This window comes from Phasianus colchicus, chromosome 18 (genome assembly GCF_987193195.1).
Source record: "Phasianus colchicus chromosome 18, bPhaCol1.hap1.1, whole genome shotgun sequence".
Lineage (NCBI taxonomy): Eukaryota > Metazoa > Chordata > Aves > Galliformes > Phasianidae > Phasianus > Phasianus colchicus.
Window position 1 is genome coordinate 7,108,922 of NC_143453.1, and position 26,856 is coordinate 7,135,777.

Sequence of the window (26,856 nt, forward strand, 5' to 3'; positions counted from 1 at the left end):
TTCTTAATAGTGTCTGTCACACTGAATTGTTTCTCTAGCTGGATTGTACAACTATTTTGGTTGTACTGGGGACACAGAAAGCATAAGCAGTAGCAGTACAGCAGATCATATTCAAATGAAGAAGCCTCACGCTACATCATTACTTATAGTGATATATTTTACTTGAAAAAGAGGAGGAAGGTGGTTTGTTGCTGCTGCCTGGTGGCTTTCATTATGAAATGTTGCATTACAGACTGCACCAGAACAGTTTCCTGCTGAGGAATTCCCAATTTCGGAATCCAAAGTCAACATGGATGTTAATTTTCCTGGGGCTGCGTTTGTAATTGTGTCCTGTAAAGAAAGCCAGTCTGGATTCCGCAAAGAGTAAGTCAGTTGTTGAGGGTCTGAGAATGACAAAGATGAAAGACGTTGCTGCCTGTGCTGCTTGAGTCTCTGTGAATCCTGAGTATGCAGGTGCTTGTTTTGCAGATGTTTCTCTTCTCATAGACTCATTTTCTGAGTGTTGGGGGGTAAATATTGCAAGGAGTTTAATGTTGCTGTCACTGGCTTGAGATTTTTGGTAGCTAATTATATTGAAGCCACATTGTTCTTTCTCTTTTCTTAGTTCTTCCCTGTATAAAGCTCCTTGGGCTCGGGTGCTTGTGTACGGGCTGGGGCACAAAGTTAAGAGGAATGGCCAGTTAAACCTGATTGAGGCAGTGTGTTACCCTCGAGACGCCTCTCCAACCAACACAGGCCTAACACCTCCCCCAACAACCAATCAGTACCCTTCAGTAATCACTCCTACAGACAAAGTGCACATCAAACTAGGTAAAAAGCAATAAAATTTAAACATCTTTTAACTGTACTATCAGAAGTGGCATGGAGTCATGATACATGTTTTCTCTGACCTTTTTGCTTAGGAGTGTCTCCTCCTCCTGGAGCTGTGCTGGTCTTGCATTCTCTTCCCCTTGAGTTCCCCCTGGCAATGGCATTCACAGAACAGCTGTTAACTTGGAAACTGGAAGATGTGGATGGGAAATCAGAAGATGAACTGGATACTATTCCTCCTTCAGTTCTTTTGCAAGTAGTGGAATTTTTAGGTGAGAATGCAGTGTTTTTACTTAGCGATGAGCTGAAATAGTGTGCTGGTTCAGCTTGAGGGTTTGAAAGAGAAGAAATAAAAGAAAAATGATGGAATTTCTGAGCTTTTTCATTATATTAAAATTTTCCTTATACTCACAGAAAAAAAAGCTATTTACATGCATGTTTTGAAGCAGTCTTCCTGGTTCTCTCTCTAGTGACATGCATCCTTTGGAATGACATGTAGTTGTTTGCTTTTTCAGTGTTACTGTTGCAACTCTCACAGTAAAGCTACTAATAATGACACAGTGCTGACTCCAGTGCCTTGTCTTTCACACACAGGGAACTTTCTATGGACAACTGACATGGCAGCATCTGTGAAGGAATTGATATTTCATCTCTTGGCTGAATTGCTTCGCAAAATTCATAATCTGGAACAGAAAAAAAATCCTGCAGGATTGTCATCTTCTATTGCCCTTCAGCTTAATCCCTGCCTAGCTATGCTTATGGCCCTGCAGTCAGAACTCCACAAGCTGTATGATGAAGAAACACAAAATTGGGTGTCTGGAAATGCATGCGGTGGTTCTGGTGTCGGAGCAGCTGACCAAGGAAGATTTTCAACATACTTTCATGCTCTGATGGAAGTTTGCCTTGCTGTAGCAGAAGTAACTCTACCTATCAATATGAGTGTAACAGCTAATGTGATATCTTCAACGAGTGCACCAAATCTTAGTGACTCTTCTTCCTCATCTTCATCTTCTCCAGGACAGACACCCCAGAGTCCAAGCTTACTGTCAAAGAGGAAAAAAGTCAAAATGAAGCGAGAAAAGACATCATCTTCAGGCAAAAGATCTTCATCCAGAGCAGCTGAAACAGATGCTGCAATCCTCAATATAGGAGGAAGCAAGCCTGAGGATATGTTATGGTTTCATAGAGCACTGACTTTGCTTATCATTCTCAGACACCTGACGAAAAAGGATCCGCAAGGGTTGGGTGTGACAAATGATGCTGTAGCAGATGCATGTCAGGCACTAGTAGGACCCACAGCTCACAGCCGTTTGCTTGTCATTTCTGGAATACCAACTCACTTGGAGGAGAGTACTGTCAGAAATGCAATCAGGAAGGCGTGTAACGCGCACGGTGGAGTCTTCAAGGATGAAATCTACATCCCTCTGCAGGAAGAAGATCCCAAAAAAATCAAGGACAAAGCAGAAGGAGGAGAATGCAGAACTGAGCTGGAAAAGCCGACTGTTTCAAGTAGTGCAGACAGTCTGGATATCAGCAGCTCTAGCAGTGTCACACCTGCTATGAGCGTTAGTGCGTCAGCGTCAACGAGCCAGGCTTCCCTGTGCAGCTCACAGGGTATCTCCCGGACTGTTAGTGACATCTCAGTTGATCAGTACCAGGCTGGGCTGGAACTGGCTATCCCACCGGGACTGCTAGAGCCACATGTTTCCAGCCAAGAGAGCTTGGATCTGTCGCACTGCAGTACTGGGAGCCTGGGCAGCCTTGGCAGCCTTGGGGAGCCGCTCGACAATGTAGAAACAGCATCAGTGTCTGATGTCGGGTCGATGTACACAGTCACATCTCTGGACAACCAGCAGCTTCTGTCACGGCCAATCAAAGGTTTTGCTGTTGTGGAGGTAATAGCTTTCAGTCAGGAAGGGGCACTTATTTAGTCAGGGTTTTTGTTTCTTTTTAATTAATCAAATATTAAGCATAGTGGTCTGCAGCCTTCATCTTAGGGAATCTTTAAACCACCAGTTTCTGGAGAGAATATGTAAAGGCAAAGATCTGTTCATATCCTCTTTCATGTAACTTTCTTCAGAGACTTACTACCAGCTACTGCTGGTGATTAATTTTGAGATTAAGGCAATTCTTTAATGTTTAATGGCTACATTTTCATGTATTAAACCATCTATGTATCTGTATAAGTTGCTTTAGAAGAGATGACAGACATTTGCTGATGTCTGATTCAAAATTAATTTTAAAACATTATAGGTATCTGTCATTGATGTCAGATGTCTCCAGGTTTTCAGCTCTGCACAAGAGCTTTCTCTGTTACACTAACTGCCAGCTGCAGGTTTACCAGAAGCTTGCCAAAGTGCTACCATTTTGATAGCTTGTGAGTTGAAAGTGATGTTTTTACATAGTCTGGGGTTATAGCTTTTAGAAGAAAATCATCTTATTCAAAGGGAAAACCTTCAATTGCTATTCTTAAGTTATTAACTGACAAGAAGACACCAGTGCTGAAATAAACCATCAAGAGTGTATGGAAATCTGTCAGCATATTCATCAACTCCAAGTCTGTAGCTGCACTGATAATGATGCATGACAGTTATTGTTGAAATTGAAGGAAACAATTGTTCCTGTTCCCAATTCTGTGTCGCTGAGACTCCAGAGCTTGTGCTATTGTACTTATTTTTCTAAGTAGAGAATTGAAGCAAAGACAATAGAGTTGCAAATAATGACAGGTTACTCATGTGAAACTTCCAGCTTTCTCTCTGATATTTCTAAGGGCTGTCTCCAGGCTAAGAAAAGGAACAGCTGTTTCAGAGCTGTGCATGATGAACTCACAGCGTGATGGTTGGAGTTGCCAGATTTTCATAAAAGGGATGATTTCTAGGTGGAGCCTGAATTATGTTGTCAAATGATCAATGTAGAAGAATGATAAGAGAGATGCAGTACTGATTATCCATATGGGGAGGAGAGAAAGCTTAGTATCCAAGTTGATCTGATTTTGTTATTTCTACAGATACGGTCAAGAGCTAAAATAGAGAAAATCCGAGCCAGCCTGTTTAACAGTAGTGATCTTATTGGTTTGTCAAGTCTGGATGGTGAAGATGAACTGATGGAAATGTCAACTGAAGAGATTTTAACTGTTTCTACTGTAAATCAGAGTTTATTTGACACACAAGGGAGCCCGGCACTAGAAGACTACTTCAATGATAAGTCAATAAAAGGTATGTGCTTTTCATGCTGGCAAATATCTCACTTGTATTGTGACATACAGAGAATCAGATTCTATGATTATCCAAATAATAATTATTGTTAAACCAAAAAAAAAAGATGGTGTTTGATTCTCTGTTGAAAATGGGGTATTAGAGTTCAGAGGAGCCAGATCTGCTAGTAGAACTTTTCTTGGCTACTTTCTATTGGTGCAACTGGTGTATGATAGAATATCTTATCTGAATGCAGAGTTTATTACACATTTCAAACTCTGAAGGCTTATGGCATTTTATTCCCTATGGCTTTTTTTTTTCTTTTTTTGTCTTAGGTGAGAAATTGGTCCCTGGTGCTCGGGAGGTCCTTACAGAAATATTTAAAAGCTGTGTCCATTCTGAGCAAATGCTGAGCCTGACTCCAACAAAACCAATTAAGGTTGCTGATATCTATCTTAGTAAAGAGCAGATAAATTCTCAGACTCCTGGAAACCTTCTTCATGTGTTCTTCACAAATGTTCGCCCTCCAAAGAAGGTGCTGGAGGACCAGCTTACTCAGGTAGTGCTTTGAAAACTCTTTTTGGGATTTTTTTGTGTAACTCAAAAGCATTGGTTAATTATTCATGTTCTGTGTTGGAAGATTCTAAGGAAATACGGTGTGCCCAAGCCAAAATTTGACAAGAGCAAATATAACAAAGCAGGCAAAGAACAGCATCCGGTGAAGGTCGTGAGCACCAAGCGCCCAGTTACAAAACCACCCACAAAAGAAAAGTCCATGCTCAACAGCGTCAGGTTAGTGTCTTCAGCCTCTTGGCAGTTAGGAAACATTTGATTTCTCTTTAGGACCCAGATTGTTTTCTCCTCTGTGTTTCCTTGTACTGATTAGAAGAGGAAAAAGGGATTTTGAAAACATTCAAGACATTTAAGTGATGTTTTGGCTTTTTTGAACAGACATAAGAAAACTTTAACGTTCATTTCATCCCTTAGCCGAACTGCTTTGAGTGAGAAGAAACCTACTGTAAAGCCAAAGTCTCCTGAGAAGAGTAAACCTGAAGAGAAGGACCCTGAAAAGTCTCCCACAAAGAAACAAGAAGGTAGTAACTCTACAGGACTCTTCTTCAGTGTTAGCAACTTAGAAAGCAGATATGTTTTTGGATTGCCATACTTAATGTCATGATCGGTTTGGATTGTCTTTGTTTTTAAGTAGGCTAATGTAGGGGTTTTTTTGTTAACTATTTGATGGTTCTGTCTCTACTGTCAGTTCCTGAGGAGAAGTATTTGACATTGGATGGATTTCACAGATTTGTCGTTGACCGATCTAAGCAGGATATCCGTAGTGTGTGGAGAGCTATTCTATCCTGTGGATATGATCTGCACTTTGAAAGGTAAGTTCTAGAAACCTCTTCTAAAAGATGATGACACTACTGAACTTTGAACAAGTGTTCCTACTCCATGCAGCATGTATGTTGCAGCAGGTGTAATGCCGTTTGTATTTCAGATGTGCCTGCATTGATGCAAGACATGCACAGAAAGCATCTCGAAAATGGACTCTGGAAATGGACGTGGCTCTTGTTCAGTACATCAACAGGCTTTGTCGTCACCTCGCCATTACGCCAGCACGACTCCATCCACATGAAGTATATTTGGATCCAGCCGATGCAGCAGATCCTAGAATCTCCTGTCTGTTGAGTATGTATGCTTTGTAGTGTTCAGAACTGAATATGCTTTGTGGTGTTCTTGTTTTTTGTTCTTACTTCCATACTGTTTGTGTGTTATGTCAGAAAAGGCACCTGCTGGAACTGCTGAATCTTCTGGGGAGAGGTTTTCAGGGATATCCAGGCTCCTGGTTTCACACAAGATTAGTTTTCTCAGGTCCATTTACTGAGTAGAGAGCTGCTCCAAGCTTGAAGTGACTGAACACAGGGATACTCTCTTTGCATTGGTGCTTATTGGAGGACTTCAATTAGCTCCATTTATTCAGGGCACTGTTCCCTACAGTCAGTACTGATATTGTCTGTAGTAGAACTTCAGTGCAGCTTCTTTTTTGCTTCAGCTCAGGAGAAGTAAGGAAAAGTAATACAGTGATTTAAAAGGTACTGCTGAAATCACTAAGCTCTCTGGGTCTCCTGCCTCTTTTTTGTCCTTTCTACCATACTGTCCTGCATCCATGTTTGCGTTGAGGTTTTTCTCAACAGCAGATCTAGGTGGTGCCCTGGCTGTCATGAAGCAGCTGGGATGTTCCTTTGGAGATGCTGACTGGAGCCTCTGTAGGCTGGGGGAGCACTGAGTCCAGGTCCTCCAAGCCTTGGCTTTTCTTTGGCACCACAGTGCCTTTGGCAGCACTGCTAAAATGTATTGCAAGCATTGTGTGCTCTCCAAGTGTACCTTCTAGATCAGGCTGGAATGGGAACTTACCTGGTGAGTTTAGCTTGAAAGAGGTTAAAAAAAAAAAAAGGTTGAATTTCAATTCCTTACCCCAGAAGACTTCACTCACCTAAATCCTGTTCAAAGCGCTGAGTTCCTTTTGAGAATGTCTCCAGATGAATGCACGGTCACTAATGGTGAAAGACAGGGGACTCAGTTACCAGAAATAAAGCATCCAGGAAGGGATGTCATGGTTCGCTGCTGTGCTACCATTATCTGCTCTCATAGTGGTGTGCAAAAGGGCCTTGAGAGTCTGTATAAACAAGAGTTCCTGTGGCTCCTGGACTGGCTCCGCTGGGAGGATGGACTTCACAGCAAGTAGAATATCTTCAACTCTGGGTGAACTTTTCTTCCTCAGATGTTCCTGTTGAAAGTCTCCGCCTACGGTTTGCACTGCTTCAGTCTCTCAATACGACGTTGGAGACGTTCTTCTTACCGCTGGTGGAGCTGCGGCAGACTGAGATGTACAGTAACAGTATTGCTGCCCTGCTGCAGGAGGCCAAAGGTCAGCTTCTCAGGGAGCATGAGTGTAATTCCCTGAAGGGGAATTATCTTTCCTCTAGCATTACTGTAGAAACATCTGGTTTCTGAAAGTAATTTAGCAAAGCGTTCCTGATTTATGTGGTTGCTGGTGGAGTTGCTGGGATCTATTTATACAGTGTTAGAATTGTGGTCAGCCATATCCTAATCCAGTGCTCTTCTCCTAGCATGTATTGGCAGCAAATACTTAATAATTGAAGATGTGGATTAGCCATCCATCTCTTAGCTACCTAAAGAAAATGCAATTATTGACCACTGTCCATCAAAGAATTTCAAAAAATAAGAAGGGCAGATTAACTGCACCAAAACTTGTGTTTTTTTATTTAGGTTTAATCTTCTATGACACAAAAATAACCGTAATGAACAGAGTGCTGAATGCCACTGTCCAAAGGACTGCTGATCATGCAGCCCCAGAAATCACCTTGGATCCCTTGGAAATAGTTGGAGGTAAGGGAAACGTTTATCCTCTTCAAAATTCGTTGTAATCCATTGTAAGGCATCAGACCTGTCTTACTGAAGCTCAGATGCTCATTAATGCAAAATACTCAGAATACATAAATATGGGGATTGTTTTCTTTCTGTTTGTTTCTAAATAGGGGAGATCCGTTCTTCAGAAAATTCCTACTTTTGCCAGGCAGCAAGGCAGCTAGCCTGTGTGCCATCCTCACAGCTCTGTGTCAAACTCGCCAGTGGTGGGGATCCTACGTATGCGTTCAACATCCGCTTCACAGGGGAGGAGGTCCATGGAACAAGTAAGTTTGGACTGGGGTTACCAGTGTGGGTCACATTGGGTGCAGTTTTAAGAACTTACTCCAGGTGGAATCCAAGTTTCTACCAGGTTGTGGCTTGTTAACTTTAAGGAGCAGCATTTACTTGTCATGTTTGTTTTCATGCACATGGGAGGGGAAAAAAAGCGTCCAGGAATTAAGCAAGCCAGACATCTTTTAGCTAACAGAGCAGGAAGCATCTGCACATATAATTTTGCTGACTAGAGATAGGAAGTGGTTTGAAATGTGGGAAGAGCATTGCATAAGAACATTTTCTTCAGATTGGTTGATGCTTAGCCATTGCAAACTCAAGCTGTGCTGATAGATATGTATGAACTTGTCCTGAGCTGAACGGCTGGTGACTGTGATAGGAAACTGTAGGAGGTTTTGCTGCTTTAAAATCTGTCCTTGGTTTTGCGGTAAGTGGTATTAAAACTGCATCCTACTGATTTTTTGCAGGGAAATGAACAGCATTTCTTGTCATCATCTTAACAATTTTTATGTGACTAGTTAAAGGAATGAATCTAAAAACGAATAGACATTTTACTGCCTTGCTTCACCTAGTTGGAAGGGCGACAGACTCTTTGAGGCATAGTGGTACTACTCTTCGTCAAAAAGTGTTAAATGTTAATCTTATGGTATTAAGTAAGATTATTTTGCCTTCTCATCTGTTCACGCTATTTTAATCAGTGGGTTTCTTTTTGTAAATTCTCCTTTACGTGGACCTGTTTGCATGCTGACTTCTTTTTGGAGTGTTAGCTCCCTTGGATGCTACGTGAGTTGTGTGTAGTCCAGGAACAGGCTTAAATTGTTCAAGAGCCACGAAAATCTTGCTTTGCACATGTGTTGAATAATTCATAGGATATTGAGGCAAATACTACCCAATTGTCAGAAGAAAACTGATCACTGCTATCTGGGTTAATTCAGGCCCCATGTACTGATTTTAATAGGTCCCTTTTGGAGATTCATGGGGGATGTGGCATTAGAGGAGAAGAAAAGCCCAAAATGCACTTTTCATATTGCTAGCTGGTGTCATCTGTCAGACTGTGTAAAGAAAGATTCTTGGGAATGCGTACCTATTACTGAACAAAGGGCTGCCTGATGTCTGCTTTCCTTGTTAAGCTCCTTCATTGTTGTTGACAGTATCTCTGAAGAGATGTTGTTTCCACAGCTCAGTGTCTTTAATGATTTCTGGTACGTTGCCTCACTGCTTATAGGTGTGAAAATGCACTGCATGCAGCATAATGCCCTGTTGGTCATCTTCTAATCATGTTAGGAATTCCATTTGCAGATCAACTGGTGTGTAGCAAGTGTTTGTGCTAGTCTTGAGCAGGGTGCCGGAAGACAGAGCAGCAGTTAGGAATTCAGCAGGAGGCAATTCAGTGAATATCTTTGCATACAAGTACACAATTAAATTGTGGACGTGGGCATGAGTACCAGGGCTGGCATTTACCCACCACTGTTAGGTTGTCTGTGCAGTTGGGGTGGTTAAGCACATAACTTAAGGCTTGAAACATGATTTCAAGCAGAGCAGCAAATTCTGGATTAAATGGCAATAATAACAAGGCCCTTTGTTTTCTTTGTCCCTCTCTCCTGCAGGTGGATCTTTCCGTCACTTCCTCTGGCAAGTTTGTAAGGAGCTGCAGAGCTCCTCACTCTCCCTTCTCCTGTTGTGTCCAAGCTCTGCGGTTAACAAGAACAAGGTGGGATATGTCTGTGCAAGAAATGAAGTTGCATGCATTTGAATAGGAATAGAACAAATTTGGTTAGCAATACAGAATACAATTGGCTTTATGTATCCAGGCTGTACTTCAGACACTTCCCACAGCCAAAAGACTCACTGTCAAACTGCTAACGCAGATATTGAAAAGTTGTGTGAATGCTGATTAACCAAGCTTGTAAAAGGAATGTGAAATGTCACTGCATAATATATAGCCTCTATGCCATGCTTGAGCAGAACTTTTTGTGGCCACTTCAGTAATATTCATCTTGTTCAAATAGGTGTTTTCAGAATAGTGTTAACTTGTGGACTCACTCTGTACAAATCTGTTGCTAAATCTGGTTTGTGTACTCTGTTCTGTTTCTCTGAAGGGAAAGTACATTTTGACACCTAGCCCCATAACCTATGCAGAGGAGCAGCTCTTCCATTTCTTTGGGCAGCTTTTGGGTATTGCAATTCGAGCAGATGTTCCCCTGCCGCTCGACCTCCTGCCCTCATTCTGGAAGACCCTGGTAGGAGAGCCGCTGGATCCTGATGTTGATCTCCAGGAAGCTGATATCCTCACCTACAACTACATTAAAAAGTTTGAAAATGTAAGCATTTTTTTTCTTACTACTTTTTTTTTCCACAATTTCCCCCATAAGTACATTGTTCTGATAAGAGACATTTTCTGACTGGTAGTGGTTGACTTGGTTGCTAGTAGGTGTTTGTCAGTTGGGCAGGATCATGAAGCCTCTCAGCTTAGAGGTGCAGGATGTTACATCCTGATGACTGGAAGAGCTGCTAGATCTTACGTCTTGCCAGGCACAGTGTAACAGTTTGTAAAGTGCTGGCTGAATCTCCGCAGTGCCAAACAAAATGATTATGAACCAAAGCAGTTTCTGCCTGCTGGAATCCATGGTGTCTCTAGCCAGTATATCAGTGTGCTTTGTACACTGTGGTGTACAAAACTTAAGATGGAGTGAGTTGCAAGGATAAGATACTGTGACATGTTGGTCATTGGGTACTATATCTGTGCTTTGTGACAGATAAATGATGAAACTGAACTGGAAGCTCTGTGCGCAGAAATTGCTTCTCAGCATCTAGCAACAGAGAGCCCTGACTGTCCTAATAAGCCATGCTGCAAATTCACCTACCTGACTATGACAGGGGAAGAGGTGGAGCTTTGTCCCAGGGGCAGGCATGTCCCAGTGGGGTGAGTACCAGCTTTCTTGGCAGGCTGTTGTGGTGGGTTACATGTGGAAAAAGCATCTCTGGAATAATTTTCCAAAAGCCAAGCTCTCCTAGGAAGCTTTTGTAAACAGCTGAAGGCTGGAACAGTCTGGGAACACTTTACATTGGTTGAAAGAAACTTGGAATCTCTGGCACTGTTCATTGCTTTTTGAAATGAAATAAATGGCTGAGGAGCAGTACTTATGAACTGCTTGCTGGCTTAAGTGAACACCCAGATATAAGGCTTGTGAGAAGTGGGTGACATGAGCACGGGAGAAGAGACACAACTTGGGAAGCATCAGAACACAAATAGATTAATGATGAAATTCAATTATTCAAAAACAATGTCCTTAAAACCTTCCTGTATGCACATACAGTTTGAGCATTGTACAACAGGGTTTCTTAAGCACTCTTCTCTTGAATCTGCCCTTTCAGATGGGAGAACAAGGATGTGTATGCTGCTGCAATCAGGAACTTGAGAATGCGTGAGCTGCAGACTCCGGAGTGCATGACTGCAGTGCGTGCTGGGCTTGGGTCCATCATTCCCCTGCAGCTTCTGACCACACTGACCCCTCTTGAGATGGAGCTGAGGACATGTGGGCTTCCATACATCAACCTGGAGTTTCTCAAGGTGTGAAACTCTATAAATCTAAAATTCACGTGCAGTGTGACATATTCTCAACCAAGAGTATTAGCGGTGTTTGTTATTTTCCTCACACAGCAGCAGCAGTGAACTGCACCAGTCCTGCTTGTGAAACAGGAGTGATGTACATCACCACACTAGGATAAGCCTGTTAGAAAAGCTGATGGGTTGAAAAGATATGAAATCGCTTATATTAATGGTCTGGCATGGTTGGATTTTGTAATGATTTTGAAAAGGCTGAAGAGACCCTGGGGAGGGTGGTGTAGACAGCATCAACTTCTGTTGTCTTAGCGTAGGTGGTGAGGATTTATTGAGGGAGAAGAAAGCAGCAGTGGACATCATGCTTTTTCTCTGCTAGGCACACACCATGTACCAGGTGGGACTGATGGAAACTGATCAGCACATTGAGTTTTTCTGGAGCGCACTGGAGATGTTCACTCAGGAGGAGCTCTGCAAGTTCATAAAGTTTGCCTGCAACCAGGAGCGAATTCCCTTCACGTGTCCTTGCAAGGATGGGGGTCCTGATACTGCCCACGTCCCGCCTTACCCCATGAAAATAGCTCCCCCCGATGGAGCTGCAGGTGGGTTTGTCTGCTGTCTCTTACAACAACATCAGTTCTGCTTACAACATGATCGTAGTCCTCAATTCCTCCTTTTTTAATTAAAAAACAATCTAAAGTGCAAATAATTGCTGCAAGACGCATATAATTGTGGCTGTAAGAAAAGATAACCTGTTTTTAAAACATGTAATTCTGCAGAAGTTATAATGAAAATTAAAACTGCTTCGCACATCTTTAGTCTCTAGAAGGCAGATATTTGTCTTGTATGCCTTTTAAAGCAATAGAACTGTCAGAAAATCAGCTTCAGAGCTGTGCAGAGTTACAGTACTTCTTAAGCTTCCAGTACTTCTTACAAAGATTCTTCCAGGAGAAGAATCATTAAGATTCATTAAGAAGAATTTTGTTCTTTTGATATTTGTTAGTATCAAGCATAGGGAGGGATGCTTTTGGGGAACAAGGCAAAAAGCAGCAGGTGCATTCAGGCTCCTGGCACTTCTTTCCCCTCAGGTTCTCCAGACTCTCGGTACATCCGTGTGGAAACATGCATGTTCATGATCAAACTTCCTCAGTACTCATCACTGGACATCATGCTGGAGAAGCTCCGTTACGCCATCCACTACCGGGAGGATCCTCTCAGTGGCTGAGCAGGACAGGGGATGCCTCGAGGTGGCTCTGGATTCTTTCATGACTGCTAATGTTGGAAACCCTTCCATTTGCATAAAGACACCTCCTGTAACACTGTGTGATAGCTGGAGGTTAATTTATTTTGTGAACTTTTGTTCCCGTTACAATAATTACTGGAAGACTTACATTTTGTATTTGTAGATTTTGTGGTGGACTGGTTATTTTGCTTCCTTGTTTGTGGAATATTTGTAGGATAGTTTAGTAAAGACCAGTTTGTGTATAATTTAATTTTGAAAAACCTTTAAACATGTACATTTCTAATTTTCTAATTCAGAATGATATTATCCACGCGAACACAACTAAAGTGAGGATGTTCTGAGGCTGAGAGAATTCTGAGGTAAAGGCTCATAGATCTCTCTCCTGTGAAGCATTTCTGAGTACAGAGTGGAAGGAATCTAGCATGGGAGCAGATTGCTGCTGGTTGCCAGCCAGAGCTGGGTACAGCACTGCCTCTCTCTCCCAGCTGCAGGACACGCAGGGCTTCTTGCACTTCTTGGGTTTTAGAGCAGAAAACACGCTGCCAAAATGCATGTTTACATTTCCACCATTTTCTTGTAACTTTTTAACTTTAAGCAAGCACACAGGTAGCTGCCACAATTCACGTGGGGTTTCAGCTTGACTCTTCTGATTAGGAAAGTTTGTAAGTGAAAGAACCATGAAAAGGAACATAACTCAGTGGCGTTCTTGCCCTAGATGTTCTTGAATGTCTGCTTTGCTTAGTAACAAATAATTTCATCATTGTAATTAAAATATTAGCAGAAACAAAATGGCTTCTCTCTGTATGGCTTAAGATATGAGCTTATAATCTGTGACTTTATCCTCTTTTCAAACGAGCTTTCAGAATAATTGGAGAATCACAGTCAGACTCGGAGCAGCCCAGATTGGAGGGACCTCCTGCCCTGCTGTGGGGATGGGGAGCCTGGCTGAGATGTCCCGTGCCCTGGCCATCCACTGATAAGGATGCTGCCGTGCCTTTGGGGAAGTTGTACCTGAGTGATTGTTCTCGCTGTAAAATATTCTTTTCTTATATCAAGATGAAACCTCTCCCAGTGCGGCTTGTACCTGTTGTCCCAGCCCTTTCCATGTGGCTCCTTCTGAGGAGAGAGCCTCTGCCTCTCTACAGGCACCCTTTCAGTACTGGAATAGTGGTGAGATCCTGCCTGAGTCTCCTCTTGAGTGAGAAGACCTGACTCCTTCGGGCTCTCCTCTAAGGCAGGATCTTCAGCCCTCTGGTCTTTGTGGACCAACTTTGCACCCTTTCCAGTCTGTCCTCATCTTATGTGACTTTTGTGACTGTGGAGACCAGAACTGGGCACAGTACTGCAGGGTGGCCTGACGAGCACTGGGTGAAACTCTTAACTCATTTGTACTCAAAAATGGTTGATCTCTGAGAGCAAGTTATCCTAGAAATGTGACACTTGAAAGGAGTATGAGGTGAGGGGCAAGGCACAAAGTTGCTTGTTTGGAAGGTAGAGCTTCTATTGTATATTCACAAATCTTGGTAGGTTACAGAGAGAGAACGGTTCTCAAAGCTTCGGTGTGTCACAAGGCGTGTTCTGCAGTGGTTTCAAAACAGCCCATCAACGTGCACATCTACCTTTTCTCATGTAAAAACAGTGTTGCACTGTAGTGGGTGCATTTAAAATTAAGGCATTGCTTTGTTAATCACTTCGAGCCAGACCCAAGTGAGAATTACCTGCGTGCTGAAGAACTGAAGAGAACACACTGAAATTACTGCTGTGCTACTCGGCTCGGTGCTATATGTAAGTTAAGTGCCAGTACTGAGCTACAAGTTATTTATTTTTCTTCCGATGTGCTTTGTGCACATCAACCACATGAAAGGTCTATGATGGTGTGTGTGTAACTGTGCTTCAAGGTGGGTATTATTTGTCTCTTTAGAAGACAGCATACACTAATTTGGCTTGTCAGTGGTAATGGGAATTGAACAAGCTGTATTTATTGTATATTACTGTGAATATTGGGAATGATGAGTGTGTGATACTTGGAAGATAATGTGTGAGTAAGAGAGAAAAAGCCTGAACAAGTGTGTACATTCTTGTTCTTCTGTGAGCGAATGGAAAAATGTGTGTGCAACAGTTGTAGAGATAGTTGTTGGCATACAGAGTCTCCAACTCCTGTGGTTAGGAAAGCTGTGTTCCCTTCTATGGCGTACGTCCCTTTTCAAAGGAACAGTTACATGTAAGAATATTTACTCCTGAATCTTGTCCATTTCCTGGTAGAAGCATACAGGTAGCTGAGAAATTATTCAGAATAAAGGCAAACACACACTGAGCTTACAGTGATCAAGGGGAAAACTGAGCAGAACAAATGGCTGGAGCCATTTTGTTCCTATTTCAGATGTGTATTTCAGACAGGTGCCACAAGGAATTGTGAAGACATCATCTGACTTTCATGAGAGAACTGTTGTTGCTGACAATGAGATGTTTGGGGTTTCTTTCTGATGATTGAATTGCAATTTCTGTGTTGGTTTTAAATCTCCCATTTCAGGCCCTCAGCACTTCAAGTGGACTTGCAAATACCTCACGTGCAGGTGTTTGAGAACTCAGTATGCCAATGGTTTCCAAGGCTCTGATTACAGCTGTAAGATAACTGCTGCTATTGTCTGTCTTCTCCTTCCAAAGAGCACATTTGAAAGGAACATATCTGCATCTTGGCCCTGAAAAGTCTGCTGTAAAGTTACTTGATACATATTTATTACAATTAATTATTTATGAATACAAATAACAAACTTAGTCAATGCTGTTTACACCTTGCTGTGTAAATGAAGCTTCTTATACAGGAAAATTGTCACATGAATAAATAACCTTCACTGACTTTTTTTTTTTCTGAAGAATGGTGTAATCCCTTCAAGAGGACAGGTTGTTTGTTTTTAAGTTACAAGGAGGGGAAGTGTTGCAGTGGTTTGACTGTAGCACAAATGGCCTTTTAATTAAAGCTTTTCTAATCATCATTACTTTCTTGTGCTTTAAATGAACTTGAGATTGTCTGTAATAGGCTTGTTTGTCAAGACAAAGATTGGTTTGTGATTTTTTTATATATACTCAGAATGTAAAGTTATACTAAACAATGGAAAAACTCTGAAGCTGGGTATTAGTTCTAGCTTGGTGTGTGTCCATCTTGGTACCGTACACAGCATTAACCTGTTAAGTGCTCTTGGCCATACAGTGTACACTTGCATAAAGGAGATTCTTAACATCCCTCTAGATGTATTGTGTCCTTATTTGGGGGCTGGAAATTAAAGTAATCCTCCAATGATGTTGCTGCCTTGATGAAGAGGATTAGAACTACTAAAAATGAAGTTGTAGGCTTTCTGCTTTAAAGTCCACTTTTATAGGTTAATTCTCTGTAATTTGTGTTTACCTTCACCAAATTAAGTACTTTTGTAAAAGGTAAAGTAAAATGATTGCTAATACTTCTCTTAGTTGAGCTAGTTTACATTATTTCTCAAGCATGAGAAATAGTGCTGTAAACCATAGTGTCAGCTCTGTACTTTTATCTTTTTCATGCTGTTTGAACCAAGGCAGCCTACAACCTTTCTCACACAACAGAATAGCCAGACTAGCTGCCCTTATCTTAGCAGTTCTCCTCAGAAATGTCAGTGCAAGGTTGGTTACCACCTGTTTTTCAATACCTTTATTCTCTTGTATAAATGAATGCTTAGATGGGGTGGAAGCATTCCTAACGTGTCTTTGTTTTAGAACTGAGACCACTTCAGCCACCTTTAGTCTTCTCCCTTGTATGCTACTGCTGTCATGCCCTACAACAGCACCTAGCTAATTATTGCTGCTAATACCAACTGCTGTGCACAGTTAATGACTGGGCATCAGTCTAAAGCTATTATCTAAGGCCTGCCTATGCAGGCTGCGCATCATCAATTCCCTTATGCTGTGCCAAACAGAAGGGATGCTAACAGCTCTCATAAAGCAAATTGACAAAGACCTGCAGGTAATATTCATAGAACATAAATTGATGAATTGGCATCATTAAGCCTGTAGTGATAAAACTTACTGCAGAAGGGTTTGCAAATGCTCTGTGAGGGTGTAATACCACTTAAATTAAGATTTTCAGTGCACAATGTTTCATTATAACATTAGATAAATTTATTACAAGGAGTTTTAAAAAGCATTGACTAATACAGCATTAAAAAGCATTTTGTCACACAATCCTGGGATTAGAGCTCATCCACTAAAGAAGTCATGATCCCCCATGCCCTCAGCCCTTCAGGTAACAAACTGGAATATGTGCAGCTGCCTTCTGTGCTGCAGGGTCTATCCAGAGGTACAACAGGAAGCTGCAAGGTAGCAGTAGCACCCTGTCCCCCTCTTTTCAGCTGCTCACTACTCTAAGCAGCCAGATTCAATGTGCCCACAGACCAGCCCCCCTACAGCACTAGGTGTTCCCCCATATGCCAGCACAGAGCATTGCATAGAGGGCTCTGACAAGATACTGCTTCCCCTTGTCCCCCACCTAGTCCTGGCTGAGAGCTTGCTTTGCTTTTCTTTATAGCGCTGCTGCCTTCAGAATAACTAGCACTGAGCAAGCAGGAAACATGCCTAGAGATGCGTATGACAAAAGTAGTTCTCTTCAGTGGATGCTGCAAAAAGCTAGTATGGAAACAGGGATGATATGGTTCCCTCAGTAGAAGCATATTAGCAAATACGTATCTTAGGAAGTTGCTAGTGTTGATCACAGAAGTAAAAACCTGTAGTATACACTCACAAATTAAAAAATACATATATAAAATGATCACTGCCCATAAAAATTTGAATTCATATAAAGTTTTCAATGACATGGCAATATAGCAATTACTTGCGTTCAGATAAATAAGTACTATAGTGCATAGTGGAGCGCGTAGAGTGCTAGATAAGTTTTTCATATGTGGATCACTCTTCCTCTGGATAGCCAGACTCAGGGCTCTGGGGCTTTGCCTAAAAGGGAGGGGGGATAAAAAAGAAAGGCTGCTTTCAAAAGGTATTAGCTAAAAAACTACTGATAAAAACCTTGCTGAAGCAGGAAGGACTGCAAGTAGCTCATCATCCCAGCAACACTCATCACAAAATGAGGCAAATATATCCATCTCATCTAGGCACCGACTTGAGGGCTAACTGCTAGGAAACATTTGCTCTTCCTAAGCAGTCCCATTCAGCAGAATGAGCCAAGCAAGCAGCAAACAAGTCAGGAGCACCTAAACAGTTTAACATTTGTAAACATTTGTACACTGAAAAGACTGAAGAGCTAGCTGTTGTACTCTGAAACAGTGCAGGACATAGAGCAAAGCACCAACCTCCTATCAGGTTCTGGCTGCCTTACCTTCGCCTTCCTGTTCCTGAAGCCAGCTGGAACATCTGACATCCCCAGATTCCTTCCTCCTTCATTTCTGATGCTGTAGAAAAAAAGCAGAGATGCTTTCATATGAAGCAAGTCAACTGAGTTCAGCCCTGTCACTGCTGAATAAGCAGTCCCTCCACATGGGAAGTTTAGAAGCTCGAGGAAGAAGCCCTGCATTCTTCTGAATCTTAAGGCAGTTATTTTTGTAGCGAAGAACTAAGCTCTCTATTCAATTGCCCTTAAGCATTTCAGTAACATAAGTGTACAGTAGATTTTTAAAGAAAGACCACATCTAATTCAGCCTAGTGATAATTCAAGGTAGATTAAACAGCAAAGAAAGTAAGCGTTGAGCCATAAAGGCACAATGATTTCTGCCCTTGCAGCACCACAGTTCCCTTGCTGTTTAGGGCAGGCCTAGAGCAGCTGCTCTTTAGCTGAAACTTAAGACAACACCTCAGCAAGCAAGATATTACCTTGGTTGGACTGGAGAAGTTCTGGACAAGCTGGATGTGAAGGTTTCTGAATGAAGGTTCTGAGTAGGTCTCACACGTGGTGTTGCCCCACCGGCAGGTTCACCTGTATCTCTGTTCTTCAGCCTTCCCTCATTACCAGCCACCTTCCTTGGCTTCCCTCTCGAGTTTAGAGCATCACCAGTTCTCACAGTACCAGAAGAGGTCAGTGGTGCATTCCTGGCATTTGCTGCATTACTCAGTGCCCTGTTCCCTCGAGCAGGACAATTGAGCCTCTGCTGCCTGAAGCCTTCTATGCACCGAGGAGAAACATCTCCTGAGGAAAAAAAACAAAGGGGAACTTAATAGGAACAGTAAATGCAACATCCATTCAGATAGCAGAACTACACCTAACTTCCATTCAAGCAGTATAGGATTTCAAAAAAAGAGATTTCTCGGGATACTGTGTTTCAGAATTTAATCTTTCTTGCACAGAACTAGAACAATGGTAGAAGGTAGAATGCTTACATTTTGGAGACAGAAAAGGCTAAGAATGTGTATTCAGCTTGGAACACAATGTCCCTGCAAGCGAAAAGGAAAGCAACACATCCACGTCTGTTTTGCCCACACCTTGATGCCTGATTCGCCTCCGAGCCAGCTCTGGTGATTCTCTCCTCTCTCTGTTGTCTCGAGGAGATGGTGGCTGCTGTGATGGAAAGTTGTCTGCTGGGTTGGCTGTGGCTGGGCGCAAGTCACATTGATCCTAAAGCAAATCATTAATTTGAGTATTTAAATGACAGGTCTTTCAAATTATTCTTGTAAAAACATTGCAGAGCATTGCCCTTCAAGAAGATTAAGGTTATTACAGATTTGTTTTTTTAGAAGAGGCAGATACTGGCTTGCTGACACCCACACTTTCTCTTACACACATAACCTAGGAACAGTTACTTGTTATCACAGGCCCTAAGGAAAAAAAAAAAAATGGAACTGCCATCACCAGCCAGAGCTGCCAAACACAGCCACCCTGCACCTAGGGTATTGCTGCCAGCCAACCAACAAGCACTGTTCCTCAGTGTTCTACCTCACACCTAGAGATGACTGCAAAGCAAGTCCCAAGCATGTGGCAAGCAGCCCTGAACTACTGTCACTGTAAGTCTGATCAGGTTCCCAGTATCACCCTGACAGCAGTCTGCATTGCCTACCTCTTCCCTCTATCTACACAAGTTAGTGCTCCACTCCCACCCTCAGCTGTGATTCATACAGTTTGGTTTCAGTGCAACTTCCACATGTAAATCAAACATTCATATTGTGTAATCTCATGGCCCTTTCTTTAGTTTTCACAAGAACTTTCAAAGCAATTGTTTTTTTTTCCCCAGTAGAGGCCCCAGCATACCACAACAGCTTAGCTGTTACCAATAGGCTTTACTTAAGAAGGTCTGACAGAGAGGACAGTTACACAGATTCCCAAAATATTCCACTCCAAAAGGACACAGAACTTGGCAAACTTCTTGAAGTAGATGTGACAGCACAGATGTCTGTTTATTACCTGATGATGAAAAAGTATCTCCTCTTCTAGTTGAATGCCACAAAATTCACAGGGAATGATAATGTTTGCTTCTTCCTGGACAGCTGGGTACCAGGATGAATAATCAGATCTACAGCTGTTGTACCCAATATTAGGCAGATCATCATGTTTTTGTGGATCCAGAGAACTTCTTTTACTGAAGGAGGCAAAGGCACTTGCTGGGTTACAACCTGTCTGTTAAGCAAGCGACATAGAGAAGTTAGCTATGTCATTTAGCACACAGGGGTTTTAAAATTAATGCTGAGCAAAGATAAAATTACTAGATTTTAACTGTATCACTGAGCAAACACTGCACCTTTGTTCAGTCACAGTAACAAACAAGTCTTAACTGCAAGCTCCTAGATACAATACAAAGAAGTACTAAACCTGATGAAGAATCAGATCTTCAGCAGGGTAGAGCTCCTCACAAAACTCACACGGCAACATGATCTCATCACCTGCAAAGCAATAATGGTTATATCCTCTACCATAAAGAGCCTGGCTGCATTTGGATCAACTTAGATTCAAAATTCCTAAGCAATCAACTCCTGTTCTGTAGCACAGAACAGCACCCAAAGCAAATGGTAAGGTAATAGTTACTGTAGTCCCACTTGTTGAGTTTTGCGAGTAAATCCATATCAGAGAGAGAACAATGTTTTGGGGTCAACAGTTTGGTACAAAAGTCTATTAAAGTCTCAGATAAATCCCTCTGTACCATTTTCCCTTTCAAATTAAATTGGCACTTCAGGTCTCTAGCAGATGTTGAATAAACATGATGGAGGCAGCAAGGAAGTTTGTTGTTTTGAATCCCTAACCACTGATGGGCACAGGCACTTATTTTGTTTCTAAAGGTACACCAGTGTTTCAATCAGAACTGAAGGCATTTTTTCATCCCTGGAATAATATCAGTACTTATCTTTGTATTATTCTAAACCGTTATAAGTTGAAAAGAACTTCTGGATGAACATATCAAGGTCAAAGTTCCACTACACCTTTTAATCCTCCCTCCCCTGCTGTCTTGCTTTACTCCTGTTCAAAGAGGTATTACTGGGTTGTTTTTTTTTTTTTTTTTTTTTTTTTGAGGGAATAGAAGACAAATTTTAAGGAAGAAGAAGACAAATTTTAAGGAAGAAGAAGACAAATTTTAAGGAAGAAATGGCATGCCTAAGCTATTATTAATTATTTAACAATTATTTAGAGGGAGTCTCAAAGAGCTTCACTTTGATCTACTTAGATGATCTTTGATACTCTGAATCCAGGAATCCTCTTTCTCTCTCAAACTTAAAAATACAGTATTTATACTTACATTTCATGTGGTTTGAAGTGTTCAAAGACAGTAAGGAGTCATAAGGAAAGGTATTTGAGTTGTCTGTTTCACTGGGACAGGAAGATGGCACAAACTCTTTGGCATAGTGGTTTTCCCAGACGTCCCTGTGAGTCTTTGCTGCAGTATTATTGCGAGGATTATTCTCGTTCTGAAGGCTAAGAGCCAACATGTGGTCTAAATTGGCATTCTGCTCTTCATAAAGTGAGTTAGTGTTTTTATTTCTCTCCAGCTGCTCCAGTCCATACTCTTCAAAAGATGAATATAAATTTTAGGTAATGTTAAACCTGCAACGATTACTTAAGCACATTATTCTAGTTCAACCAAGAGTCTTTCACATGTGGACACTCATGGAGTTCAGTATTTCAAAACCTAGGACATTCCCTGTATCAAACTGGGAAGAAGGAAAACATTCATCCTATTTTTGTTTGTAACAACCAAAAAGAGGAGAAAAAGAAAAGAAAAAGTTGTTCCCCTTACAAGCATTATCAAGTTTAAAGAGAGAAGTTCTGTATCCTACCTTGTGAACAAGGTTCAATTCTAATACTGTCATCTACTCCTTCCTGAAGGCTGGAACATTTCAACCTTGTCTCTTTAATGTATGAATGGGAAAACTAATTCCTTTTAATGATGCTACATTTGACAAATGGGGATTATACACATACAGAAGAAAATGATGAAATGTTTCCTGGTAGTAGAGTTATACATAAAAAACAAGCAAACAACAACAGCAACAACAAAAAACACAGTTTCAAAATAGGGCCCAAGACTGAACAGATGATGTCTAGAGGAAGGCTAAGCTCCTCCCCATGCTGGCATATTTCAAATATCTCCAGCATTTCTTTCATCTCAATTACATGAGAATATTAAAGAAAGCTTACACATGTATGAAAATCTTATTATGAGCATTCTTTAGAATTCAGTACCAGTGGACAAGTTACAGTTCTCCAAGCATTTAGCTTCATTAACTAACCCCTGAAGTTATTTCTGCAAGCCAGACAGTCTTTTATGGCAAAGACTGGAATGTAGTACTTTGCAGTGTTAAATCCTCCAAGTGGCCCCCAACAGAAAGCAGAGCACACGTTCAGCAGAGATCTCATGGAAAGGGCATGTCTTAAATGTGACACGACCCTCTGCACGTAGAGGTGGGAGATTAGAGGCTTATGAGCAAGCAGAGGCATTTATAATAGTGTCAGCTATGTCCAGACAGGCTGTTACTGCAGAAATGCTCAGCACTACATATGTGAACTACATACAGATCTTACCTAGCCTTCTACTTAAAGGAAGAGTGGAGTTGCTAAATTAAAAAATCAAAAGAATTTGAAGTGAGCAAACAATTCCAGTGCCATTTTTAAGGCAGATACTTCTTGAGGTGATAGCACAGGCAATATACTGGGCTTTCGTCACACCAGCTACCTCAGAAGTCCTCCATTTAGGTTCATACTTTCGCAGCTCTGTTCCACATAGTGCCACACTCACTGCCTCTTAGCTTTTCTTACTTAGTTTCACATAAATCTTTTACTTGGATCACTCGGCAAACATCAGATTAAAAATGAGTTATTGCTTTCATGTATACCTTACCTTGATTTTGATTTCTTTGTGTTCTTGAAACATTTCTTCTGCTAATGTCCTTAAGTGTTCTGTCTCCTACACAGTTGCTATAGATCTGCCTTTCTAGTGCCCTGGGCATTCTCCACAAAGGCCCAGCACAGTTATCCGATCTTAGCTGGTTTCTAATGTCTCGAAGGGAATGCAGACCTGCATCCTCCCCCTCAAAGCGAGGCACTGTTTTGCTTACTCGCTTCACCTCTTTCCCACAGACTTGGGGATGCTCTTTTAGATCTTTTACCATTACGTTAAGGCCGCAATCACTACACATCTCAGTCCTAGCTCCACAGTAATTTTCATGATCCTGAAGCTTATTGAAAGTAAGCTGGATGTCACAATGCTGGCAGACTGCAGGACGCAAAGGGCACGCCAATGTCTAAAAAAAGAAGAAGGGATTATTCTTCACACATGGAAGATGGAGGCAAAGGTAGATGGAGGTTCTCACTTTACTTAAGTCGAGCTTGCTATTGTTTCTTTAGCTAGATACAAAGCTACACTGAAGAGCAACCTGAAATAAAATACTATACAAGAAACATAAGAACAATACCATTGTATAACCTGTGTAGTCAGAAAGCTGTCAACTGAAGCACTACCAGTATCCAAAGCATTCCTTTTACATCTGTAATGCTTTAACAGCTGATTCACATAGTAAATATGAAAGTTAGTTTTTAAGAAACTGAGGTCCTTTGCCATTTTTCATCTTGATCACTAATAAGGATCAAATTACTAATTATCATAGATAATCCTTTGATAGGAAGGCTTGAGAAAGCAGTTTCCCACAGCTTCTTTCAGAGAACTTGAATTTAGAAAGCATTAAATAAAAGGGATGCAGGCTAGAATCCAGGTTTTGGCTGACAGAAGGACCCTAGGAACAGCACTTGGAAATACCATGCAGAATCTCCCAAGTGCGTGTAAATACAAGGTACACCAACCTCGTGATCCTCCAAGAGGCTTTTTTCAACCTTCATACTGCACTTGCAGGTAACCTACAATAAACAGACCTCATTAGATCAGATGCCACAGAAATCAGCAACTTTAGGGGAGAAGTGTTGCCATCACCTGCACATGTTCAGAATCAATGTGGTTCTTCATCTCAGCCTTTGGGACTGATTCATTGCAGTAATGGCAAACTTCAAGATTTCTGCTACAGTGGATTTCATGAATGGTGAAGTTAGCAGCAGGAATATTCTTTTTGCTATGAGAAAATCACAGAGATAATTTCTCAGAAAGCAACTTGACAACAATTTTAAGTACTTATTTACAAAGAAAAACCCCTAGGAAAGCTTTCTATGATTTTCCTGTTTAGAAAGCCAAGAAACTAAAGAGAAAGACAAGCCCAACCAGTGTTCCTATGTTACAATGCAATATATATATTGTGCAGAGGTCACAATTTATCTTAAGGCAGCATGAAAGTTCAAGGTTGATCCATTTCTTTGTGTGAAAGAAAAATATAACAGCATATACAAGTTATCACCAACTTCAACAGACTTGTCTGAAAAAATAAAAGTTCCCTCCCAAAAGCAACTTGGCTCTAAGATGTCCAGCACTGCTCTGCTTGGAAAATTTAATTAACCAACTCTGTTATACCAGATCTTTACCTTCACTGCCTACTGCTTTGCACCCTTCCCTATCACAAGGAAAAACATTGCAGGTGTGCAGTTTTCTCCTTTGTCAGGCACCAATAAGTAATCAGCCCAGCAAAGCAGTGTGGTCCAGCAGCAGTGTGTGAACTGCACGTACTTCTGGCAAACAACCTAGACTAACACTGCAAGAAACTGTTCAGATTTCAATGTCTCTCTTAGAAAAAAATGCATGTTTGTTCAGCTGCTTGTATTTAATACGCAACTTCTGAGAACTACACCATTATCAGTAAACATATGACCAATGCTGGAGCTCCTGAAGAGAGCTAGCTTATCAAAGAGACACAACTGCCACATCAACATGTACATACTGACTACTTTTGCATCTCTGCCTCCTAAAAACATGTGTCAAGAAAAGCTTTGAATCACATCCTCCGTGTCTTCCTCACAGCAAATCAAGCTTTTGTTTTTACTGGACTGCTGTGATAGCTGCCTGGTAATTCAGGAACTCAAGTAATGGTTGGGAAAACTGCTTTATAACCCATTAATACTTGGAGAAGAGGGGGGAGGGGAAGGGGAAGAAAAACCCAACCGTTTCTAGAGAGACTTGTTCGTTGATTCATAGCTTCTAACATTTCATAGCACCCCAAGGCGATGTTATCACCCACCCCGCCGCCAGGTCCCGGCCCTTACCAGTTGCCACACAGCTGGGTCTGCACCTCCGTGACTGCAGCCATGGCCGCACTCCGCCCGGGAATCGAAAGCGACAACAACACGGGCAGTTTCACTTCTGCTCGCTGCGGAGCCGCCCCCAATGGCTGCGCTCCCAGCAGCCGCCCCGGAGCTCTGCCCGGTACGACACTTTGCCCTCAGCGATCCGTCCTGGGGCACCGCGTCTCGGCGGCGGCCAACGACTGATTCTTTCAGCTCCGGACCGGGACAGTCGGCGCCTCACGGGGACGGCAAGGAGAGCCCCGCTCACCTCAACGGAGCAAGGAGGCGAAAAAAGCGGCGAGGGAAGCGGCCCGGCAGGAGTTAACGCCCAAACGGCCCCGCTCACCGCACACCTCGATCCGCCGACACCGGGCCCGTCCCCGCGCTTCCTACCGGCCTCTTCGCGCCCGCCCCCCCTCCTTCTATTGGCCAGCAGCGAGTCGCGCCGCGAGCCGATTGGGTGAGGCGGATGCCGTTCACCGGTCAAACGGCCCTCTGCCCCGCTCGGCACCGATTGGCTGACGCAGACGTCACCGGGCAGTGGGGCGGCCCGGCCTGGGATGGGGCTGTGAGCGCGGGGTTCCGTCTGTTGTTTGTTTGTATTTCCTTCTCCGAGGAAAACAGCTGCTTCCTGAAGTGCCCTCACCTGGGCCAGTCCACAGCTCCATCGGTGCTCGGAGCATTGGGTGTCCCCAGGGATGGGGCACCACCACCTCGCCCTGTGCAATGCCTCGCCGCCTTCAGTGCAAACAACATTTTTCTTCTACCCAGTCTGAATGTCCCTGCTTTCAGTTTGAAACCGTGTCACATTGTCCTGTCTGATTTCAAAAACATGATCTCCTATTCATGCAGGAAAAGGTCCCACGTATTTACTGCGGTCTCGGGACACGCCTGGCAGCAGCCATCGCACAGAGCTGCTGGGACTGAAAGGTGTGCAGATGCAGATGGTGCAATGCAAGGTCAGCACTGATGTGCAGATGCAAGGCCATCACAGTAAGGGCCCGGCTGGGCTCAGGCACTGCTTCCTAAGTAACGCCTCACCTTGCCTCTTCTAAAGCCAAAAGCAAACAAAGGGGCACTGGCACAAAGGTAACCACGGCTCCTGACCTCTTGCCAAGACCAGGCTGCAATCCTCTTACAGCACAGCCCAGAAGCTGCTCACAGAGGACACACGTGTGCTTGTGCTCAGCTTGTCCCACCCACACTTGGCCTGGCAGGGGGAAACTCAAAGCCATAAGCTGCAGAAAGCCCTCAACTGTGGGACTGAAGCAGAACCAGCCAGGGTAGGGTTATAAGAAAGGGATGGACTTTTCAGCACTACCTTGCTGTGATAGGACAAGGGGAAATGGTTCCAGACTAAATGAAGGGAGATTTAGATTGGATATAAGAAGTTGATTACAATGGGGGGTGGTGAGGCACTGCACAGGGTGCCCAGAGAGATGGTGCTGCCCCATCCCTGCACACAGCCACGCTCAGGGGACGGGGCTGCGAGCACTGATGGAGCTGTGGGTGTCCCCGTGCACTGCAGGCAGTGGGAACAGACGGCCTTTAAGAGCCCTTTCCAACTCAAACCATTCTGTGATTCTATGAACGAAATAAAATCAGTCTGACCCATCAGGGTTACATACTGGTGCTGTCTAGGTTAACATTCACACGTCACCAGGTGGTACCGAGCAACCAGCGGCCACATCAACGCACCAGCCCAACGACCCTC

General features: G+C 42.7%; 2 protein-coding genes across 5 annotated transcripts in view; one reads left to right on the forward strand and one right to left on the reverse strand.

Annotated features, from left to right (window-relative positions):
* Window positions 1–15,772, forward strand: part of HECTD4 (HECT domain E3 ubiquitin protein ligase 4) — a 67,075-nt gene extending 51,303 nt beyond the window's left edge. For all 4 annotated transcript variants that reach the window (XM_031592492.2, XM_031592494.2, XM_031592493.2 and 1 more), the window contains exons 58-76: window positions 233–363; window positions 605–810; window positions 903–1,082; window positions 1,405–2,705; window positions 3,818–4,025; window positions 4,340–4,563; window positions 4,645–4,796; window positions 4,992–5,098; window positions 5,266–5,389; window positions 5,503–5,693; window positions 6,787–6,933; window positions 7,296–7,415; window positions 7,565–7,720; window positions 9,335–9,438; window positions 9,827–10,048; window positions 10,484–10,650; window positions 11,103–11,298; window positions 11,669–11,891; window positions 12,378–15,772. In XM_031592492.2, the coding sequence (XP_031448352.2) occupies window positions 233–363; window positions 605–810; window positions 903–1,082; window positions 1,405–2,705; window positions 3,818–4,025; window positions 4,340–4,563; window positions 4,645–4,796; window positions 4,992–5,098; window positions 5,266–5,389; window positions 5,503–5,693; window positions 6,787–6,933; window positions 7,296–7,415; window positions 7,565–7,720; window positions 9,335–9,438; window positions 9,827–10,048; window positions 10,484–10,650; window positions 11,103–11,298; window positions 11,669–11,891; window positions 12,378–12,514 (4,296 nt within the window). In that variant the 3' untranslated portion in view covers window positions 12,515–15,772. The remainder of the gene's footprint in view (window positions 1–232; window positions 364–604; window positions 811–902; window positions 1,083–1,404; window positions 2,706–3,817; window positions 4,026–4,339; window positions 4,564–4,644; window positions 4,797–4,991; window positions 5,099–5,265; window positions 5,390–5,502; window positions 5,694–6,786; window positions 6,934–7,295; window positions 7,416–7,564; window positions 7,721–9,334; window positions 9,439–9,826; window positions 10,049–10,483; window positions 10,651–11,102; window positions 11,299–11,668; window positions 11,892–12,377) is intronic.
* Window positions 15,773–17,328: 1,556 nt separating this feature from the next.
* On the reverse strand, window positions 17,329–26,401 carry TRAFD1 (TRAF-type zinc finger domain containing 1). Its single transcript, XM_031592496.2, has 11 exons — window positions 25,122–26,401; window positions 23,908–24,043; window positions 23,781–23,834; window positions 22,822–23,224; window positions 21,223–21,489; window positions 20,304–20,374; window positions 19,899–20,111; window positions 18,983–19,115; window positions 18,377–18,689; window positions 17,886–17,958; window positions 17,329–17,503 (listed from the first exon to the last, which is right to left on the reverse strand). The coding sequence occupies exons 1-11, from the start codon at window positions 25,163–25,165 to the stop codon at window positions 17,459–17,461; spliced, it is 1,752 nt and encodes a 583-aa protein (XP_031448356.2). The 5' UTR covers window positions 25,166–26,401; the 3' UTR covers window positions 17,329–17,458.
* Between the last annotated feature and the right edge of the window lie 455 nt (window positions 26,402–26,856).

Excerpts from the sequence above, each read along its gene's own strand:
- TRAFD1 (XM_031592496.2), bottom strand. The coding sequence starts at position 25,165 with ATGGCTGCAGTCACGGAGGTGCAGACCCAGCTGTGTGGCAACTG. Across the intron at positions 23,225-23,780 it reads GCCTCTTGGAGGATCACGAG|ACATTGGCGTGCCCTTTGCG; the intron begins GTTGGTGTACCT and ends TTCTTTTTTTAG. Across the intron at positions 17,504-17,885 it reads TCAGGAACAGGAAGGCGAAG|GCAAAGCCCCAGAGCCCTGA; the intron begins GTAAGGCAGCCA and ends CCTCCCTTTTAG.